General features: G+C 44.4%; 1 protein-coding gene across 1 annotated transcript; it reads left to right on the top strand.

Annotated features, from left to right (window-relative positions):
• Positions 1 to 4,454: 4,454 nt before the first annotated feature.
• On the top strand, positions 4,455 to 22,874 carry LOC311247691 (parafibromin-like; the record flags this gene model as incomplete). The annotated part of the gene is made up of 7 exons (XM_084338700.1): positions 4,455 to 4,512; positions 5,694 to 5,729; positions 10,050 to 10,137; positions 18,237 to 18,398; positions 18,598 to 18,698; positions 20,367 to 20,508; positions 21,485 to 22,874. Coding segments are annotated over 7 exons (624 nt in total), but the record flags the coding sequence as incomplete, so codon positions are not given.
• Between the last annotated feature and the right edge of the window lie 935 nt (positions 22,875 to 23,809).

Genomic DNA, 23,809 nt, shown 5'->3' with positions numbered 1-23,809 from the left:
CAGTCAGTCAGTCAGTCAGTCAGTCAGTCAGTCAGTCAGTCAGTCAGTCAGTCAGTCAGTCAGTCAGTGTTTCCGTTAGAAAAAATTGTTGCCGGTCTCCGTGACCTGCAAGATTTCAATCTACCGGACAAATGAGATTAATTCCGGTCATAGTTTATTGAGTTTTAAAACAATTGATAGGCAGGCTATATAAAGAATGTCATCCTCAAGGCATGTAGATTTATAATATTATTACTTAAAACTAGGCTACTTTTGCGTATAGTCATTAATTAATATATTCCAAATAAAATAAGTCCCTCGATACTCCGTGCTGCTGCTGACTTGAAATAAAATAGACCGCGTATCTGTGGGCAGTCGGTCCGACACTAAACAGCAGTCTGTTATAATCACATTTTTATGAGCTAATGAATTCCGTTATATTGGACATTTGTATTAATTATATCAAGCGAAGAACTGAGAAAGCAGAGAGACGGCAACATTATCGTGGTTTGCGTGACGACTCTCTCCACCTCGCAACGACTTATTTGCAAAGAGTATGGCGCTGCAGAGAAGCTGATTTAGCTGTTATTGGCTCTTTTATGGGAACCGCACAGCAGCGCCCCCCACCCAACATTGGCTGAAAATGGCTGAATTGGAGTACTGCTGGAATACTGCATTGTGCTGTTGCCTCTCTGGCTCTGCAGCTTCACATGCACTCGCACACCCAGCACTAAGCTCTCGCTGACGACGTCGTTGTCATTATTAGAAGCAACGAGGAAACAAATGTAATGATCGTTTCGTTCATCGCATAGGCTATTTAATTTTAGCCTATTTTAATACAATTCAAATAATCAAATTGTGCTTAGACTCAGGGAATTATTTTCACCGGACATTAAGACCGGAGATATTAAATATGTCGGACTTAAACAGATTTTGCCGGTCAAATACCGGTAATTACCGGCTAATGGAAACGCGTGTGTGTGTGTGTGTGTGTGTGTGTGTGTGTGTGTGTGTGTGTGTGTGTGTGTGTGTGTGTGTGTGTGTGTGTGTGTGTGTGTGTTGTGTGTGTGTGTGTGTGTGTGTGTGTGAGAGAAGTACATTTGCTAAAATACAGTTGTTCTTAATTTTCTCACTTGCTATGTGAGAATGTTAGTTATTATGTGCTCAATGCCTCTTGCATTGTATGAGTTGTGTGGAAGAGTTGGCTACTTCTAGTGCCCCTTTGTACATTGTGGCTGTGTCTGACAAAAGTTAACAATAAATAATGGTATTAGGAATACATCTGCCTCCTGCGTGAAGTGAACTGTGCATAGCTGAATAGACTGTATTTTAACGCCGGTCATATGGTGGTACTTGGAGAGCCAGCTACGTTCTCAGGTGGTACTTGGTGTAAAAAGGTTGAGAACCACTGCTCTAAATAATGTGAGCCATAAAATAAAGGCATTTTAAAACTTGTAGAGCTGCCATGGATCTCAACTTTTTTATGATAATAAATTATTTGAAGTTTGTATTTTTATTATTATTATATATTTTTTTACAACTGCGGTAGATTACATTTTTAGAGACTAAAGTACAGAAAAAAGGTACCTTTGGGTATCGGTTCACATTTGAAAGGTACCCAACCCTACTAGGGAGGGGGCTGGTCTGCTGCTTTATTTACTACTAGACTACTGTATTGTACCCATTCTGCAATCTGTTAATAACATTTTCATTCAATCAATCACCGTGCAGATTGATTGAATGAAGATTTTATTTAACAGATAGCAGAATGGGTACAATACAGTACGGCTCAATACACACAATTGTTAAGGGGATGCAGACCAGAGAAAGACTTTCGTCTTGTTTACATCAGGGTCCCCCATTTTCAATTCATTATGAATTGTAAGTAAGGGTGCAACTTGCTCCGTGCAATCCATTCTTTGTGGATCTAGCCCTGAGTGACCTTTATCCTACACACACGCACGCACGCACGCACGCACGCACGCACACACGCACACACACACAGCGGTCTTTAAAGGGAATCAATAGTGTGCTGGAGGGAGCGGGGAGCTGTGACCTTCTAATGAGGAGACTGGATATTTGAATAAAACTCCTGGTGCACAGAGTGTCAGATCATTTATCCGCACCTTCTCCCACGACCGTATCAGACTTAGATGTGTGCTATACATCAAGAGTGCAAATATATATATTTATATTTTAAAACAAAATCCTGTTTTTTTAAGTCTTCAGATTGAAAGGAATAATTAGTGCCGTCAGGCGATTAAAAAAATTTATCTAATTAATTACAGGATTTGTAATTAATTAATCTAATTAATCACATTTTAATCGCATAACTATTTTAGGCCTGATATTCTATATTCTATAATCATATTTAAAATTGCATGGCATAATTTAGTACTGTATCTACAAAACCTTCTGTTTAATCATCTTCCATTTATTCATTTGCTTAGATTTTTCAGGTCTGGTCAATTTTAGCATATAGTGTTATTCACAGTCAAAGATAAAAAATAATTTAATTGATATTCTCATTTGGTTCATTACAATTGACTCAAGCCTAGTAACAGACACAGTATGTCTGACACTGGGAATACATTCCCTGAGGTCCATAGATGTCCCTAGAATCAGATACCAAGAACATGCAAATGGACCATATTAAAAAAAAGTCTGTAAATGTGTATTCTACGTTCTTATGGAATGAATGATATTTAAAAAAAGAAAAGAAAAAAAAATTAAAATGTTTAAATAAATTGAGTTAATTCTCATAACGTGACAATTTGCGGTGTAATTAATTAATCTAATTAACGCGATAAACTGATAGTCCTAATAATAATACAAGAAAACGTACAACCCAAACTAAGTGTTACATGATGTGAGGGTCGTACAGTAGATACATTACATGATGTGAGGGTCGTACAGTAGATACATTACATGATGTGAGGGTCGTACAGTAGATACATTACATGATGTGAGGGTCGTACAGTAGATACATTACATGATGTGAGGGTCGTACAGTAGATACATTACATGATGTGAGGGGTCGTACAGTAGATACATTACATGATGTGAGGGTCGTACAGTAGATACATTACATGATGTGAGGGTCGTACAGTAGATACATTACATGATGTGAGGGTCGTACAGTAGATACATTACATGATGTGAGGGGTCGTATTCTTTTAAATTTTTATTTTAATGCTTTTTTTTCTTTTTTTTGACGCAAACATTCTTATTTAATTCCTTTTTATATTTAGAGGCAGCCTAATTTTCATAGCCTAATTGATCAAAAAGATGCACATGCTACTGTTTCTGTTTGTTTATTAAAGCCAGTTGACAGGCCAATGCAATGCTGTTATTAGAGGCTACGATGGTGAATGGTGTCATTTTGATTTATTGTCGGTCAGCTGATAAAAAAAATTAATATACATTTTTTATTTTTATATATACATTTTCTTTTGGGGGGGGGGATAATAAACAAGACACGATCAATCCACTGGAGAAAGCAAAAGGCAGTTTCTCTTTTTGCAGAGAAAAAGCCAGCGAAGAACAAAGCCAACTTGTCAGCCACACTCTGGGTTATTTCCCAGATCCCATCCCCTTTTAAAATGTCCCTAAAATCATGTATAAATGAACAAGTAACTAATAATAATAATAATAATAATAATAATAATAATAATAATAATAATAATAATAATAATAATAATAATAATAATAATAATAATAATAATAATACACTAATAACACAGCAGGGTCATTGAACATTGCAATAATGCAGTTTAATAATGTTCTTGTTCGGCCGAGCAAACGGCTACCTCTGATCTGGGCTTTAAACACAGTCACCTCTGATCTGGGCTTTAAACACAGTCACCTCTGATCTGGGCTTTAAACACAGTCACCTCTGATCTGGGCTTTAAACACAGTCACCTCTGATCTGGGCTTTAAACACAGTCACCTCTGATCTGGGCTTTAAACACAGTCACCTCTGATCTGGGCTTTAAACACAGTCACCTCTGATCTGGGCTTTAAACACAGTCACCTCTGATCTGGGCTTTAAACACAGTCACCTCTGATCTGGGCTTTAAACACAGTCACCTCTGATCTGGGCTTTAAACACAGTCACCTCTGATCTGGGCTTTAAACACAGTCACCTCTGATCTGGGCTTTAAACACAGTCACCTCTGATCTGGGCTTTAAACACAGTCACCTCTGATCTGGGCTTTAAACACAGTCACCTCTGATCTGGGCTTTAAACACAGTCACCTCTGATCTGGGCTTTAAACACAGTCGCTTTAAACTCTTAGTCTGAACTTGGAATTAGGGCTTCTGATTCCCACGTACCTCCACACATACCAGAGATACTTGTACCCATACCCAATGTTGCTGTTGGTCTCACTGGATAAAAGACTAATTGTATGATATATATATATATATATATGATGTATCTTTAAATAACTTTGCTGTGTGTTTGTGTTTCTCAGGAGGGGGCCTCTGCCAGGAAGGCCCAGACCCCCGCCCTGCAGCCAGTGCCCCGCCCAGGTCAGGACCACCACCCTCACCCTCACTACCACCTTAAAGGAACACTCCAACATGTAACATCTTCCCTGGAGTTAGACCAGAAGATGCCACCTGTGTCGTCTCTGTGCGTGCGTTAGGCTTAGGGAACGCCCGCACCGTTAGCCTAGCGTAGCGTCAGTCACTGGAAGTAGGTTACACATTTAGCCTAGTTCCCAACAGTCACGAAATACACTCCAAATACAACTCCAAAACGTTCCTGTAAACATGTTGTGACCTGTGTATTTACCACGTGGAGAAATTTAAAATAATTTAATTAGACAATTCCGTTTTCTTGCATGTAGTCACTGTGTGTTGTTGTAGCCACCGGGTAAATCGCGATTTTTTTTATTTGTTTGTCATGACAAACCAATTACATAATCCAACATATGTGTAAAGGCACAACATATTCCAGTTAACGGTATCTTTTTTTAATGATTCGTTACGGCGCAATCAATACTTCCATGCATTCGGGAACCTCCATGTTTTGGGGGTATTCATCAGACAAATCAGTCGTGCAAGAACTGCGGGTTTTCAGCCTCTCTCCTCTCTCCTGGAGCTTAAGGGGGAGCTTAGTATTCCTGCCTCTGAGGAGCACGTCGCGGCTCATGCGCGCGCTCGGCCAATCAGAGAAACGCGGAAGTGCAAGTTGGTTGCCTTAAGTGTTCACGCCTCCAGGAGGACGGTGAGAGGAGAGACCAGCGAGGCCACCCCCCCCCCCCCCCCCCCCATCGCTCAACCCTTCAGCCCTCAACCCTAGTCTTTGTGTCGCTCAATGAATCAGACGTCTGTTCCACTCTGCCAGCAAGATGCTGTGTCGCCTCTGTTGCTTTGTAGAGAAGAGAGAGAGAGGGGGGGAGAGAGAGAGCGAGAGCAAGAGAGGGAGAGCGAGAGAGAGCACGCAAGAGAGGGAGAGAGAGAGCAAGGGAGAGCGAGAGAGCGAGGGAGAGGGAGAGATCACATGGAAGAAAACAGCCATGTCGGACCGAATGAACTTAATCACAAAACCCCTTTGTTGTATTTGTTATTTTAAACACTAATATTCTGTTTTGGTAATCGCCTGTTATCTAAATAAATGTGTGTCTCTCTCTCTCATGTCAATGGTTTGTATGTGTGGAGACATAAAAAGGTCTGAATGCATTTCCCCTCTTTCTCTCCCTCTCCAGTTTCTCAAGCCAGACCTCCGCCCAATCAGAAGAAAGGTACCCACTGTTCCCCGTGCATTCTGACCACATGGTTATATTGAGATCGAATGCATTTGATTTACAGCACGGCATCCCTGACCTGTGACCTTCTCTGTCTGTCTGTCTGACCTCTATCTGACCTCCTTGTGCTTAAGGGTTGGGGTTAAGGTTCACACCTGTAGTTCGGTAGACCTAATTTGGTTTTCACACTGCCTTTTGTCGAGCGCACGGAACCGTCTAAACAAATCCATGTTCATCACGCAGGTTGGCCTTTTATTGGACATAATTTTTTTATCTCATACCTGGCAACGCCATGCTGTGAAAAAAGGGGCTTCAAACTGGCAGGAATATTATTTTGGTTTTGCTAGTGTCCTCGTCTCGTTTAGTCTGCACACGGGCACTGAGACGTTTAGTCTGCACACGGGCACCGAGACGTTTAGTCTGCACACGGGCACCGAGACGTTTAGTCTGCACACGGGCACCGAGACGTTTAGTCTGCACACGGGCACCGAGACGTTTAGTCTGCACACGGGCACCGAGACGTTTAGTCTGCACACGGGCACCGAGACGTTTAGTCTGCACACGGGCACCGAGGCGTTTAGTCTGCACACGGGCACTGAGACGTTTAGTCTGCACACGGGCACCGAGGCGTTTAGTCTGCACACGGGCACTGAGACGTTTAGTCTGCACACGGGCACCGAGACGTTTAGTCTGCACACGGGCACTGAGACGTTTAGTCTGCACACGGGCACTGAGACGTTTAGTCTGCACACGGGCACTGAGACGTTTAGTCTGCACACGGGCACTGAGACGTTTAGTCTGCACACGGGCACCGAGGCGTTTCTTCTGGGTCACTGGGATGTGCAGGAGTAAATACATGAATAATAATTTAATCTGGCAACACATATCCCCCAATATACAACGCCTGATCTCTTTCATGACACTAAACAACTTAATTGATCAAAAAAACATGCATTACAATTAGGTGTGTAACAATGCATCGATCCTACAGTCGAGTCGAATCGAATTGTGGTCAAATGGAGAGATTTCATGATGCATTGAATCGTTGCCTGAAGAATCGTAATCAAATCGTTATGGGGTCAAATATTTACACCCCTAATTACAATGCAAGACATTATGTGGACGAATTAATAATGTGATCTCCATCTTGGCTTGTACAACGTTATGAAATATTATACATTCAATTAAATTATTCATTATGCACCACTGTCTAGACCAGGAGTTCCCAAAGTTTTCAGGCTGCGACCCCCAAAATAACGGTGTCAGAGAGCCGTGACCCCCACTATTATAGGAGGTGGTTGAAACATGCAAACGTTCAAACGCACACGCACTAATAAGCAATGGAGGCTTTTAACCAGGTTCGGACTGGTTCGGCCAGGGGAAAAATCATTCAGGCCAGGAAATATAGCCCCAGTCAGGCCACTTTTTAAGCGGGGGGTCTGGGGGTCCCCCACCAGGAACACTTTTGTTACAAAGAAGGAAAGAAGGAATTTTAGAATTTGTATCCTTTAAATGCCAGTGTTTGTGATGGCATCAAAAATTACTGTTAAATAAAAAAAAACAGGCTAGCATATGTCAATGATTAGCAACAACACTGCTTTTGATAGATTTTTTGTTTTTTGTATTGTCGCATTGAACTCTTACCATTAGGGGACTAAATTGTCCTCTTCAAAAACGCCATGAAAATATTATATGTTGAAATAATTTACCACTTTTTCATTCATAAATCTTTTATTCAACTTCAGCCCTGATCATAACCACCACATATTCAATTAATTGTATAATTGTAACCCTTTAAATGCAAGTGTGTGTGATGGCATCACAAATTATTGTAAAAGAAAACACAAAAAGTTCAATATTTTCAATATCAAATGCAAAGTAGGTTTTTTTGAGGGGGATTATTACAGGCTAGCATGTGTCAATGATTAGTAGCAACACTGATTTAGATTGTTTTGTAAGGGTCCCGCCTCCACCAATCACATGCGGCTCCCTTTGTGTGAGAGAGAGAGAGAGAGTTCTCCAACTTGTGCCAGTTGGTTACCCTCCGTCACAGTGATCTCCTGGTTGTTACCCTCCGTCACAGTGATCTCCTGGTTGTTCCCAGTTCGTTACCCTCCGTCACAGTGATCTCCTGGTTGTTCCCAGTTCGTTACCCTCCGTCACAGTGATCTCCTGGTTGTTCCCAGGTTATCCAACTATCGCGTTGCCCCAACTAGAAACACTGGCCTGGCCTGCTTCTAAGTTAAGTGGCCTGACTGCACAATTTTTTTTATTTTTATTTTTATTTTTTTAAATAAAATAAAATGAAATCAATACATTCTGGAAATCATGTCACGACCCACTGCTTGCGACCCCCACTTTGGGAACCTCTGGTCTTCTAGACTACTGTCACCTGAATATCATGCAAGGTATTTGTTTAGTATCACAACATTATTTGGTTATTTTTAACTCACCAGCTGTGAAAGTAATAATGTTATGATCACACATTCTGAAATAGACTGGAAATGTCAACAAAACCTGGTCATCAGCTTCATTAAATGTGTGATTTATCAGGTCTTTCCTGCCTTTGGTCCGGTTTGCTTTCAAACCTCAAACAAACTGCACCAGGGTTCACTTGCAAGTAGGGATGTCCGATATTATCGGCCGATATTGGCATTCAAATGTGATATAGAAAATATCTGTATCGCTTTAAAAAAAAAAAAAAAACGTTTCTTATTTTTTTTTTTTTTTTACATTTCTATAACCTTTATTTACCCAGGCAAGCAAGTAAGAACAAATTCAGATTTTATTTATTGTCAAAAGTATGCATAATGTTGTGTTAATTCCACAACAAGAGATGTAATGTTAATTACCTGAAATTATTCCGTTTTTTGGGGGGGGAAACCATGCATATATCGGTATCGGTTGATATCGGTATCGGAAATTAGGAGTTGGACAATATCGGTATATCGGTATCGGTAAAAAAAGCCAATATCGAGCATCCCTACTTGCAAGCCAACCGAAGACACCCAAGACCCAGGGTTGGATTTAAGCTTTCACACCCAAAACCAAGCCAACTGGTTAACCCTAACCCTTTCACACCCAAAACCAAGCCAACTGGTTAACCCTAACCCTTTCACACCCAAAACCAAGCCAACTGGTTAACCCTAACCCTTTCACACCCAAAACCAAGCCAACTGGTTAACCCTAACCCTTTCACACCCAAAACCAAGCCAACTGGTTAACCCTAACCCTTTCACACCCAAAACCAAGCCAACTGGTTAACCCTAACCCTTTCACACCCAAAACCAAGCCAACTGGTTAACCCTAACCCTTTCACACCCAAAACCAGGCCAACTGGTTAACCCTAACCCTTTCACACCCAAAACCAGGCCAACTGGTTAACCCTAACCCTTTCACACCCAAAACCAGGCCAACTGGTTAACCCTAACCCTTTCACACCCAAAACCATACCAACTGGTTAACCCTAACCCTTTCACACCCAAAACCAGGCCAACTGGTTAACCCTAACCCTTTCACACCCAAAACCAAGCCAACTGGTTAACCCTAACCCTTTCACACCCAAAACCAGGCCAACTGGTTAACCCTAACCCTTTCACACCCAAAACCAAGCCAACTGGTTAACCCTAACCCTTTCACACCCAAAACCAAGCCAACTGGCAAAAGGAAACTAGCCAAGATTTTATTTAATGCGACCAAAGAGCTCCGGTGAAAAAGCAACCCAACTATGTTCCTGTCTGTCTGTCTGTCTTACTGCCTGTGTCAGACCGTCTGTCTGTCTGTCTGTCTGTCTGTCTGTCTGTCTGTCTGTCTGTCTGTCTGTCTGTCTGTCTGTCTGTCTGTCTGTCTGTCTGTCTGTCTGTCTGTCTGTCTGTCTGTCTGTCTGTCTGTCTGTCTGTCTGTCTGTCTGTCTGTCTGTCTGTCTGTCTGTCTGTCTGTCTGTCTGTCTGTCTGTCTGTCTGTCTGTCTGTCTGTCTGTCTGTCTGTCTGTCTGTCTGTCTGTCTGTCTGTCTGTCTGTCTGTCCGTCCGTCCGTCCGTCCGTCCGTCCGTCCGTCCGTCCGTCCGTCCGTCCGTCCGTCCGTCCGTCCGTCCGTCCGTCCGTCCGTCCGTCCGTCCGTCCGTCCGTCTTACCTCCTCTCCGTCTGCTTGCAGGGTTAGGGTTAGGTCTGTGCCTCACCTCTGTCTGCTTGCAGGGTTAGGGTTAGGTCTGTGCCTCACCTCTGTCTGCTTGCAGGGTTAGGGTTAGGTCTGTGCCTCACCTCTGTCTGCTTGCAGGGTTAGGGTTAGGTCTGTGCCTCACCTCTGTCTTCTTGCAGGGTCCCGGACCCCCATCGTCATCATCCCAGCGGCCACCACCTCTCTCATCACCATGCTCAACGCCAAAGACCTGCTGCAGGACCTGAAGTAAGTGTCTGTCTTTCATCTCCGTGTCCAACGGGAGAAGTCCTGCACACCGTCTTAACTTTAAACTTCACTGGTTTAATTTTGGTAAAAATATTAAAATATTGGCCAAGCTGTGCCAATGTTTGAAAAGGGAAATGCGGAGAGAGAGAGAACTCGACAAATACGGCATCATTATTCTAAAAGTGTCGATACTATTGGACCGTTTTTTAATAGTGTCGGTGTATCGCACACTACTGTTAACTGAGATCACTATGAGTCTCTGGATCTACAGGTCAGGTCTGGATCTACGAGCGATGGTTTATTATTATTATTATTATTATTATGTATTCGTGGTAAAGGGAAAAAAATTACGACATTCGGTCAAAAGCTATATGTTTCATTGAAGCGAATGGAACCTGTGCCCGCTGGGTTCTTGTTACGACCCCTGTGTGTCTAAGGGTAAAGGGCTGTAACATAACATTTGGTTGACAGAAAAGATGGACCACGTTTGTAAACAACAATGATATTTATTGGTAAATGCAAAGGAAGCACATGTAGCTCAGGGGTGAGCCCAGGCCAAAACAACAAACAAACACCACTATACTCCAAATAAACCCAATCTAATCTATGGTAAAAGAAATTACATTACCTAAACTACTCTTACCTAACCAAAACAGGAGAAAACAATATCCAAAGGAAATGGCAGCTCACCCCATCTGTGCTTCCTGAGAAAGGAGGAGAAAAACACATTAATGATACATACAACAAAATGGAAACATAACAAAACAATCTATAGGTAACAATGCTCTCTCTGCGGCCATACAATCACAAAGGCACTTTCACTATTACAAAGGCCTATAAACAAAAAGGGATATTATCAAAGTACAATGCCACAAAATAACACTAGGCCTCATGCCAGAGAGAGAGAAAGACTGAAGGGAGAAAGCCATGTTTTAACAGGTGTGGGGTGATCCATGATTGGGGGGTGTGGATTGAGTGTTAGAGTCTGGAAAGCCAACCACCAATCACTGCTGTGTTGCAATAATGGAAGGATTGGCCTGGCAGGGACCAATGGGGAAGGGAACAATGGCTGGAGGGAGGAAACAAAATGGAGAACACACACACATGGAGACACACACTGGGGAATATATACATTGGGATGTAACACCCCCATACATAAGACAAAAAACATGCCTACATAAACTACCAACTAAACATGTTTTTTTTTTCTTTTTTTAACAACGAGATAACATCCCCGAGATAACATGCACTCCAAAACAAAGAGCTATGAAAAAACTAGCAGCAACATAAAACGAGTCCACAGCAACATAGACCGAGTAGACAGAAAAAATAGATCAAGTCGACAGCAATATACAGTAGAACGAGTCGACAGCAAAATAGAACAAGTCGACAGCAATATACAGTAGAACGAGTCGACAGCAACAGAGATTTCAACTACGAGACAGAGCATCCGCCAACACATTATCAGACCCCTTCTTATGCTTTATGCTGAGGTTATAATTTTGCACTATGAGCGCCCAACGCATGAGGCGCTGATTGTGGTTGTACATCCGCGACAGAAAAACCAATGGGTTGTGGTCGGTGTATACTACCACTGGTAATACGCTCGAACCGACATACACCTCAAAATATTGCAACGCATACAACATAGCCAAAGTCTCCTTTTCAATAGTGGAATAGTTTAGTTGATGTTTGTTAAATTTCCGGGAGAAATAACAAACCGGGTGACTGACACCATCGTGATCTTCCTGTAATAACACCCCTCCAGCTCCCACCCCGCTGGCATCCACCTCCAGCTGGAACGGAGCAGAGAGAACAGGGGAACTGCATAAGAGAGCTTTAACACTATCAAATGCATTTTGACAATCAGCTGTCCAAATGAATGGTTTGGACGGGCTACACAGGCTAGTGAGAGAAGAGACGACAGAAGAAAAGTTCCGGCAAAAACCACGGTAATACCCAGCCATCCCAAGGAATCTACGCAATTCCCGCCTAGTAGTAGGCACTGGAAAAGTTGTGATTGCAGATATTTTTGCATCCACCGGACGCACTTGGCCTTGTCCTACCTGCTTACCAAGATAGGTAACCGTAGCCTTGCCGAACTCACACTTGGCAAGGTTAAGGGTCAGGGAGGCTCCAGCTAAGCGGTCAAAGACAGTTTGCAAGGTTGTCATGTGGTCACGCCAGTTGGTCGAATAGACAACCAGGTCATCGAGATAGGCATTACAATTTGGAACACCAGCCAGGACTAGGGTCACCAGTCGCTGGAAAGTGGCCGGGGCATTACGCATTCCAAAAGGCATTACAGTATATTGCAAAAAATTGTCAGGAGTAACAAACGCAGAGATTTCCGAGGCACGGGGGGTCAAAGGGACCTGCCAGTAACCCTTTAACAAATCTAGTTTGCTAACATAGGTGGCAGATCCAAGGTTGTCAATACAATCTTCCATGCGGGGCAGTGGGAAGGAATCAGGCACGGTGACAGCATTTACCTTTCGGAAATCAGTACAAAATCTAGGAGTTCCATCCGATTTGGGAGCTAACAAGCAAGGTGAACTCCAGGGACTGCAACTTGGCTTGGCTAAACCATGCTTTAACAAATAGTCAACCTCCTGTTGCATCATGGCCCTCTTGGTGATGTTAACACGGTATGCATGTTGCTTGATAGGCACAGCATTGTTAACTTTAATATCATGGGCCAATACAGAAGTACAGGAGGGAACATCACCAAACAGAGCCATGTAGGCCTGAATCAAATTTGTGATGTCCTCTCGCTGCTCCTCAGGTAAGTGTGCTAAGTGAGTGGGCAGGTTCAATAACATCTCAGTGTTGGACAATCTAGCACCCTGATGGGCTGCATTGCGCAACTCCAAGCCATCTACGTCCTCACCACTAACGTCAGGAGAGTCCGGAACTATTGGAGTTGAGGCAACAGCAGAGACGGCCAGTCCGGCTGTCTGGTCTGAGGTCTTCACCTGCACACTATCTCTGGAAAAATATGGTTTAAGCATATTGATGTGGCAAACACGAGAGTGACGTTTACGATCAGGGGTGCGAACCACATAGTCTGTATCACTTATCTTCTTGTCTATTGCATACGGTCCGGAAAAACGAGCGGAAAGAGCAGAACCAAGGATAGGTAACAGGACTAGAACCTTATCACCTGGCTGGAAAGATCGAGAAACAGCTTTCTCGTCATAGTGCCGTTTCATAGTTCTCTGGGAAGAAGAGAGCGCTTCTTTTGCGAGAGAGCACGCCTGATGCAGTCGCTCTCGAAACTGGCTAACAAAATCTAGCACATTAGTGGGTGTGCTGGCACCCTTTGACATGAACCGTTCTTTAAGAACTTTCAGAGGTCCTCTAACAGTGTGCCCAAAAACGAGCTCAGCAGGACTGAAACCAAGAGACTCCTGTATGGTCTCTCGCGCAGCAAATAGAACAAGGGGGACACCCTCATCCCAATCTTTCTCTGTGTCTAAGCAATATTTACGCAGCATGGACTTTAAGGTCTGATGCCAACGTTCTAGAGCCCCCTGAGTTTCAGGGTGGTAGGCACTGGACACTATATGTCGGATACCCAGGGACTGTAACACTTGCTCAAATAACCTAGACAGGAAGTTGGTGCCTTGGTCCGTTTGTACTACCTTAGGCAGTCCAAACGTGGAGAAGAACTTCGTCAAAGCCTTAATTATTACAGGCGCTGTAATTCTGCGAAGAGGGATAGCCTCAGGGAAACGGGTGGCGGTACACATTATTGTCAACAAAAACTGATTGCCGGCTTTGGTCCTTGGCAACGGACCAACACAGTCAACTATGACATGTTCAAATGGTTCACCGACCGCTGGTATAGGACAGAGGGGAGCAGGTGGAATTACCTGGTTTGGCTTTCCGGTGATCTGACAAGTACTACAGGTACGACAGTACTGTGCTACATCGGACTTCAAACCGGGCCAAAAGAAATGTTGAAGTATTCTGTTGTATGTTTTAGTGACTCCCAAGTGTCCAGACCAAGGGTGGTCATGGGCCAAGAACAGTACATGCTGACGATAAACTGCAGGGACAACAATATGATAAACAGTGCTCCAGTCTGGTACCTGATCTGGTAGCCCTATCTCCGATTGTGCATGCTCTGCCAGTCTAGTACCATGGGACCTCCAGGTACGCAGCAAAACTCCTTCATCCACAAAATAAGAATGCAACTCTCTCCTCTGTTCTGTTTCAAGAGAAGAGAAACATTTTGCAAGAGAAGGGTCAGCCTTCTGGGCAGTAATTAGCATTTCACGAGTAACGGGTAACTTCAATGCGTCGGAACTAGTTACAGTTGTCTGTGGGGGTACCTTACTATGAGTCGGTGGTTTGTCAGCGGTATCAGAAGTTGGAGCCAGCAACTCCTCCCTGACAAAAGCTGAAGCAAAAACAGAGTCAGACAAATTAATTTCATCACCTCTCTTTTTCAATTGAGCCCGAGTGACAACACTTGCAGAAAAAACTTCAGGGAAGTTCTGTGACAAGTCATCAGGCAGAGAATCTGTGTCTGGGTGATCCAACACTTCCAGCACAGCGTTCACCTGTCCTCCAGCTAAATCATTTCCCATGATAAAGGAAATGCCTTTAACTGGCAAGGAAGGTCTCACCCCTATTTTAAAGAAACCAGTGACCAAATCAGATTGTACATGAATACAGTGTAACGGGGCTGGCACGAAACCCATCTCAATACCTTGAACTAGGACACTAGAACCACAGGAAGATTTCTCAGACAGAGGTAGTACATCAGAGAGGATAAAGGATTGTGAGGCTCCAGTATCTCGTAAGATCTGAACTGTACACTGATCTTTTGGATCCCCTGTCAAGGAAACTAAACCCTTGGAAGTAAATGGCCTGAAACAAGGATCGAGAACATCCTGATCATTGTGCACCTGTTGATCGGAATCAGGTGCCATTTTAATCAGACCAACCCCTTTGGGTTGTCTAAAGTTCTGAGAGGACGGTTGCTGCTTACGTTTCAATGTTAAACAGTCAGAAATAACATGACCAGATTTATGACAGTAGTAACATGTCCGCTCCTCTTTTGAGCGTGGAGGTGACATTCTTGGTCGGGGGTGTGTGAATTCTGAATGGTTGGGGACAGAAGGTCTCTGAGAGAAATCATGGGGGAGAAACGAGTCACGCCTATCTACAAACACAGTTTTATGGGTTAGCGCAAACTCATCAGCTAATACAGCAGCTTGCTGCAGAGTGGACACTTTCTGCTCACTCAGGTAAATTACAATACGCTCTGGCAAACGATTCTTAAACTCTTCTAATAGAATGAGTTCTCTGAGAGAGTTAAGATCTGAGGCCTTGCTTGCTGCACACCATTTATCAAAGAGAGTTCCCTTCTCTCTAGCAAACTCTACAAAGGTCTGGTTGACAGCTCTCTTGTGACTGCGAAACCTCTGCCTATAAGCTTCGGGCACAAGCTCATATGCACGAAGGATGGCAGCCTTCACAGTATCATACAATAGACTATCTTCTAGGGAAAGTGTTGAACAAACCTCTTGGGCTTTACCAGTCAATTTGCATTGAAGCAACAAAGGCCAGACCTCTCTTGGCCAGCGCAATGAAGCAGCAATACGCTCAAACACATTAAAATAAGTATCAACTTCTGTCTCTCGGAACGGAGGCACCAAAGCAATGTGTTTACTTATATCAAAAGTGTGTGATGAATAAGCTGTGGAGGAGGACATACCCGGGCCTTGTGGAGGAGTCGGTGTAGCATAGTTGGATTCACTCCTTAGGACTTCCAGCTCCAACCTCCGCAGTCTGAGCTCTTTTTCCACTTCATGCTCAAGCTCCAACCTACGAATGTTAACAGCCCTTTCATTTTCTGCGTCAAGCTCCATTCTACGAAGCCGATACTCCGCCTCACGTGCTTGTGCCTTCTCCTGAGCCTCCATCTGGAGACGTGCTATTCTAACCTTGACCTGGGCCCCTTCTCGAGACCCAGTTGACACAGGAGAGGTCAAGTGAAAATGTGGCAATGTGACGTTCACACCTGCCTTTTCAGCACCATGGGCTTGCTCCCCAGAGGGCGGTGCTTCTGTAGGTTCACCAGGAGGACTTGCATGTTCATCAGAGACCGCAGGTAAAACAAGCGTCCCCTGCTCCAACAGCTTATCTACCACAAGACACCTGATATCCTGCTTAAGATGCTTTTGTTGAACCGAGAGTTGAAAATGTGTGGCAATCTCCACTAAGTCTGCCTTGCGGCAGCTATCTAGCGCTTCCCAAGTAGGATTGCTCAAGAATTTCCCCAGATCAAAAGTACTAACTGCCATTATTTTTTCTTACACAAATGCCATTTTTACACAAAGTAATTAATAACTATACAACGACGGGATGGGTTAATCGCAGATACGCATTGTATGCATGGTTCGCATGTGTGCCAAATGATGACCTCGGAGCAGGTCCTAAATTATTATTATATATTATTATATTAAGTGTAAACAAACACAGTTCACCAAATCCATCAACCAACAATTGAACACGGGTTACAAAATCCAGGCAGAGCCCCCATTTATGTTACGACCCCTGTGTGTCTAAGGGTAAAGGGCTGTAACATAACATTTGGTTGACAGAAAAGATGGACCACGTTTGTAAACAACAATGATATTTATTGGTAAATGCAAAGGAAGCACATGTAGCTCAGGGGTGAGCCCAGGCCAAAACAACAAACAAACACCACTATACTCCAAATAAACCCAATCTAATCTATGGTAAAAGAAATTACATTACCTAAACTACTCTTACCTAACCAAAACAGGAGAAAACAATATCCAAAGGAAATGGCAGCTCACCCCATCTGTGCTTCCTGAGAAAGGAGGAGAAAAACACATTAATGATACATACAACAAAATGGAAACATAACAAAACAATCTATAGGTAACAATGCTCTCTCTGCGGCCATACAATCACAAAGGCACTTTCACTATTACAAAGGCCTATAAACAAAAAGGGATATTATCAAAGTACAATGCCACAAAATAACACTAGGCCTCATGCCAGAGAGAGAGAAAGACTGAAGGGAGAAAGCCATGTTTTAACAGGTGTGGGGTGATCCATGATTGGGGGGTGTGGATTGAGTGTTAGAGTCTGGAAAGCCAACCACCAATCACTGCTGTGTTGCAATAATGGAAGGATTGGCCTGGCAGGGACCAATGGGGAAGGGAACAATGGCTGGAGGGAGGAAACAAAATGGAGAACACACACACATGGAGACACACACTGGGGAATATATACATTGGGATGTAACAGTTCTCCTAAGACTTGCCAATGCCACACCCTGCCAGCCTGACCCACATGGCACTAGAGCTGTCCCCACACCCTGCCAGCCTGACCCACATGGCACTAGAGCTGTCCCCACACCCTGCCAGCCTAACCCACATGGCACTACAGCTGTCCCCACACCCTGCCAGCCTAACCCACATGGCACTACAGCTGTCCTCACACCCTGCCAGCCTAACCCACATGGCACTAGAGCTGTCCCCACACCCTGCCAGCCTGACCCACATGGCACTACAGCTGTCCCCACACCCTGCCAGCCTGACCCACATGGCACTACAGCTGTCCCACACCCTGCCAGCCTGCCAGCTGTCCCCAAGCCTGTTTTTGAGATTCTAACATTCGCCAGGGTTTTTAGAACGGTCGTTCGAACCATCGTTTTTTAATCATGCAAAAGAATTGCTCCTAAATACTTTTTCTGGTTCAGTGCTGTTGAGTCTTGACATAGTGCACATTGCTGCGGTTCTATAGCGGTACCTACCTACTCACTCTCTCTCTCGCTCCTCTCTCTCTCTCTCTCTCTCTCTCTCTCGCTCCTCTCTCTCTCTCGCTCCTCTCTCTCTCTCTCTCTCTCTCCCTCTCTCTCTCTCTCTCTCTCTCTCTCTCTCTCTCTCCCTCTCTCTCTCCCTCTCTCTCTCTCGCTTCTCTCTCTCTCTCTCTCTCTCTCTCTCTCTCTCTCTCTCTCTCTCTCGCTCCTCTCTCTCTCTCTCTCTCTCTCGCTCCTCTCTCTCTCCCTCTCTCTCTCGCTCCTCTCTCCCCCCCCCCCCCCCCTTCCCCAGGTTCATTACCTCCGAGGAGAAGAAGAAGCAGGGGATCCAGCGTGACAACGAGGTTCTGCTCCAGAGGCGCAAGGACCAGGTCCAGCCTGGCGGGGCGACCATCAGTGTGACCGTGCCCTATCGAGTCATCGACCAGCCCCTCAAGCTGGCCCCCCAGGACTGGTGCGTACCCTAACCCCAACCCTAACACACACCCTAACCCCAACCCTAACCCTAACAATGTGGCTGTGTTAGGGTTAACCTGAGTGTGTCTCTCCCCAGGGACCGTGTGGTGGCTGTGTTAGGGTTAACCTGAGTGTGTCTCTCTCCAGGGACCATGTGGTGGCTGTGTTAGGGTTAACCTGAGTGTGTCTCTCTCCAGGGACCGTGTGGTGGCTGTGTTTGTTCAGGGTCCCGCCTGGCAGTTCAAGGGCTGGCCGTGGCTGCTTCCTGATGGCTCTCCCGTCGACATCTTTGCCAAAAGTGAGTTTCGCTGGACATTAAAGGGATAACCCTATAATAACTAACCCTATAATAACTAACCCTATAATAACTAACCCTATAGTAACTAACCCTATAGTAACTAACCCTATAATAACCAACCCTATAATAACTAACCCTATAGTAACTAACCCTATAATAACTAACCCTATAGTAACTAACCCTATAATAACTAACCCTATAATAACTAACCCTATAGTAACTAACCCTATAATAACTAACCCTATAGTAACTAACCCTATAGTAACTAACCCTATAATAACTAACCCTATAATAACTAACCCTATAATAACTAACCCTATAGTAACTAACCCTATAGTAACTAACCCTATAATAACTAACCCTATAATAACTAACCCTATAATAACTAACCCTATAATAACTAACCCTATAATAACCAACCCTATAGTAACTAACCCTATAATAACTAACCCTATAATAACTAACCCTATAATAACCAACCCTATAATAACTAACCCTATAATAACCAACCCTATAATAACTAACCCTATAATAACTAACCCTATAATAACCAACCCTATAGTAACTAACCCTATAATAACCAACCCTATAGTAACTAACCCTATAATAACTAACCCTATAGTAACTAACCCTATAATAACTAACCCTATAATAACTAACCCTATAATAACTAACCCTATAATAACTAACCCTATAGTAACTAACCCTATAATAACTAACCCTATAATAACTAACCCTATAATAACTAACCCTATAGTAACTAACCCTATAATAACTAACCCTATAATAACTAACCCTATAATAACCAACCCTATAATAACCAACCCTATAGTAACTAACCCTATAGTAACTAACCCTATAATAACTAACCCTATAGTAACTAACCCTATAATAACTAACCCTATAATAACTAACCCTATAATAACCAACCCTATAATAACCAACCCTATAGTAACTAACCCTATAGTAACTAACCCTATAATAACTAACCCTATAATGGGTGTGTCTGGTGTGGCTGCGTGGGTGTGTGGGTGTGGCTGTGTGGGTGTGTGGGTGTGGCTGTGTGGGTGTGGCTGTGTGGCTGTGTGGGTGTGGCTGTGTGGGTGTGGCTGTGTGGGTGTGGCTGTGTGGGTGTGGCTGTGTGGGTGTGGCTGTGTGGGTGTGTCTGGTGTGGCTGTGTGGGTGTGTCTGGTGTGGGTGTGGCTGTGTGGGTGTGTGGGTGTGGCTGTGTGGGGGTGTCTGGTGTGGGTGTGTCTGGTGTGGCTGTGTGGGGGTGTCTGGTGTGGCTGTGTGGGTGTGGCTGTGTGGCTGTGTGGGTGTGGCTGTGTGTCTGTGTGGGTGTGTCTGTGTGGGTGTGTCTGGTGTGGCTGTGTGGGTGTGTCTGTGTGGGTGTGTCTGGTGTGGCTGTGTGGGTGTGGCTGTGTGGGTGTGGCTGTGTGGGTGTGTGGGTGTGGCTGTGTGGGTGTGTGGGTGTGGCTGTGTGGGTGTGTGGGTGTGGCTGTGTGGGTGCGGTCACAGATTTTGTTTTCTGAACTTTTGTTGAAACACGTAGAAGGTCAACTGTTTCTCCACGTGTGCATCATGTGACCCGTGTGCATCATGTGACCCGTGTGCATCATGTGACCCGTGTGCATCATGTGACCCGTGTGCATCATGTGACCCGTGCAGTCCGAGCCTTCCACCTGAAGTATGACGAGGCCAACATGGACCCCAACGTGCACAAGTGGGACGTGACCGTGTTGGAGCTGAGCCACCACAAGCGCCACCTGGACCGGCCCGTCTTCCTGCGCTTCTGGGAGACTCTGGACAGGTGTGTGTGTGTGTCCGTCCTTAATAACCCTTTCACTGCCACACGACACAGCCGGTTAACCCCTTTCACTGTCACGATACAGAAGGTTAGCCCTTTCACTGTCACGATACAGAAGGTTAGCCCTTTCACTGCCACACGACACAGCCGGTTAACCCTTTCACTGTCACGATACAGAAGGTTAACCCTTTCACTGTCACGATACAGAAGGTTAGCCCTTTCACTGTCACGATACAGAAGGTTAGCCCTTTCACTGTCACGATACAGAAGGTTAACCCTTTCACTGTCACGATACAGAAGGTTAGCCCTTTCACTGTCACGATACAGAAGGTTAGCCCTTTCACTGTCACGATACAGAAGGTTAGCCCTTTCACTGTCACGATACAGAAGGTTAACCCTTTCACTGTCACACGACACAGTCGGTTAACCCTTTCACTGTCACGCGACAGAAGGTTAGCCCTTTGCTATCACACGACCGACGGCGATGCTCCATCATTAGCATCATTAGCTCCGCATTTTTGTCGTGTGGCTACACGACTACAGACTACATTAACCCTTTCACTGCCACACGACAAAAATGCGGAGCTAATGATGCTAATGATGGAGCATCTCCGTCGGTCGTGTGATAGCAAAGGGCTAACCTTCTGTCGTGTGGCAGTGAAAGGGTTAATGTAGTCTGATGCCAAATGATGTTTTGGCCACAAATAATTATTTCATAATGAGCGATGTGTCTATGAATATGTATATACTTATGGATGCCAGTTTGATGTCTGTGCCCTGCCAAGTCTTGGATCGATGTATGGATTATGTAGTATTTATTGTATGCTGTTTTTATTTATTCATCTCTCTTATTTTTATATATTGAAAACTCTGTTCTCTCCTCCTCCTCCTCCTCCCTCCTCCCTCCCTCCTCTTCCCCCTCCTCCCTCCTCTTCCTCCTCCTCCTCTTCCTCCTCCTCCTCCTCCTCCTCCTCCTCAGATACATGGTCAAACACAAGTCCCACCTCCGGTTCTGAGCCCAGACTGACGTCCTTCCTGTGCAGCGATCACTGATCTATAGCCCCCGCCCCCTCCCAACCAACCAATCACTGAAGCATTCATCTATAGCCCCCGCCCCCTCCCAACCAACCAATCACTGAAGCATTCATCTATAGCCCCCGCCCCCTCCCAACCAACCAATCACTGAAGCATTCATCTATAGCCCCCGCCCCCTCCCAACCAACCAATCACTGAAGCATTCATCTATAGCCCCCGCCCCCTCCCAACCAACCAATCACTGAAGCATTCATCTATAGCCCCCCCCCCCTCCCTCTGGCCTCTGCCCCTCTCTCCCAAACCCCCATCACCCCTCTGCCCCTCTGCCCCAAACCCCCATCACCCCCTCTGGCCTCTGCCCCTCTCTCCCAAACCCCCATCACCCCTCTGCCCCTCTGCCCCAAACCCCCATCACCCCTCTGGCCTCTGCCCCTCTCTCCCAAACCCCCATCACCCCTCTGCCCCTCTCTCCCAAACCCCCATCACCCCTCTGCCCCTCTCTCCCAAACCCCCATCACCCCCTCTGCCCCTCTCTCCCAAACCCCCATCACCCCTCTGCCCCTCTCTCCCAAACCCCCATCACCCCCTCTGGCCTCTGCCCCTCTCTCCCAAACCCCCATCACCCCTCTGCCCCTCTCTCCCAAACCCCCATCACCCCCTCTGGCCTCTGCCCCTCTCTCCCAAACCCCCATCACCCCTCTGGCCTCTGCCCCTCTCTCCCAAACCCCCATCACCCCCTCTGGCCTCTGCCCCTCTCTCCCAAACCCCCATCACCCCCTCTGGCCTCTGCCCCTCTCTCCCAAACCCCCATCACCCCTCTGCCCCTCTCTCCCAAACCCCCATCACCCCCTCCGGCCTCCTGGATCTCCACCAGCACGTTGGGATGATCGTACCCCTGGTGAGATGCCCCGTGTCCAGGTCCTTTCAGGCGACTCCAGACTCCACGCTGCCTGGATCAGAGATATAACATCGTTGATGCTCTGGATGTGGGGGAGGTGGGGGAGGTGGGGGGTATTTGTTGACAATTAAACAACTGGTTGGTACAAATAAAAGCATAAGGGATATGAGATCTCTTTGTTGCCGTTTAATTTCTCTGTTGTTGTTTTCATTGAAAATACATTTTGTTTCTTTTCTTTTGGACTTCGTACATAACTGGGCCCTTTTCATCAACTGTTCCATGTGTTCCAAATGTAATATTTTGGTAAAATGCCTTTTCGAGTCAGAAAAAAAGGTCTCATAAATTCTTCTCGATGAGAGAATGATTCTATGGTTCTGATATACTTTAGAATGATTCTATGGTTCTGATATACTTTAGAATGATTCTATGGTTCTGATATACTTTAGAATGATTCTATGGTTCTGATGTACTTTAGAATGATTCTATGGTTCTGATATACTTTAGAATGATTCTATGGTTCTGATATACTTTAGAATGATTCTATGGTTCTGATATACTTTAGAATGATTCTATGGTTCTGATATACTTTAGAATGATTCTATGGTTCTGATGTACTTTAGAATGATTCTATGGTTCTGATATACTTTAGAATGATTCTGTGGTTCTGATATACTTTAGAATGATTCTATGGTTCTGATATACTTTAGAATGATTCTGTGGTTCTGATATACTTTAGAATGATTCTATGGTTCTGATATACTTTAGAATGATTCTATGGTTCTGATATACTTTAGAATAATTCTATGGTTCTGATATACTTTAGAATGATTCTATGGTTCTGATAGACTTTAGAATGATTCTATGGTTCTGATATACTTTAGAATGATTCTATGGTTCTGATATACTTTAGAATGATTCTATGGTTCTGATATACTTTAGAATGATTCTATGGTTCTGATATACTTTAGAATGATTCTGTGGTTCTGATATACTTTAGAATGATTCTATGGTTCTGATATACTTTAGAATGATTCTATGGTTCTGATATACTTTAGAATAATTCTATGGTTCTGATATACTTTAGAATGATTCTATGGTTCTGATATACTTTAGAATGATTATATGGTTCTGATATACTTTAGAATGATTCTATGGTTCTGATATACTTTAGAATGATTCTATGGTTCTGATAGACTTTAGAATGATTCTATGGTTCTGATATACTTTAGAATGATTCTGTGGTTCTGATATACTTTAGAATGATTCTATGGTTCTGATATACTTTAGAATGATTCTATGGTTCTGATATACTTTAGAATAATTCTATGGTTCTGATATACTTTAGAATGATTCTATGGTTCTGATATACTT

The sequence above is a fragment of the Notolepis coatsorum genome (genome assembly GCF_963971535.1).
Source record: "Notolepis coatsorum genome assembly, contig: SCAFFOLD_263, whole genome shotgun sequence".
Taxonomy (NCBI): domain Eukaryota; kingdom Metazoa; phylum Chordata; class Actinopteri; order Aulopiformes; family Paralepididae; genus Notolepis; species Notolepis coatsorum.
The sequence above is the reverse complement of the archived record's forward strand: the minus strand, read 5'-3'. Positions and strand labels throughout refer to the sequence as shown.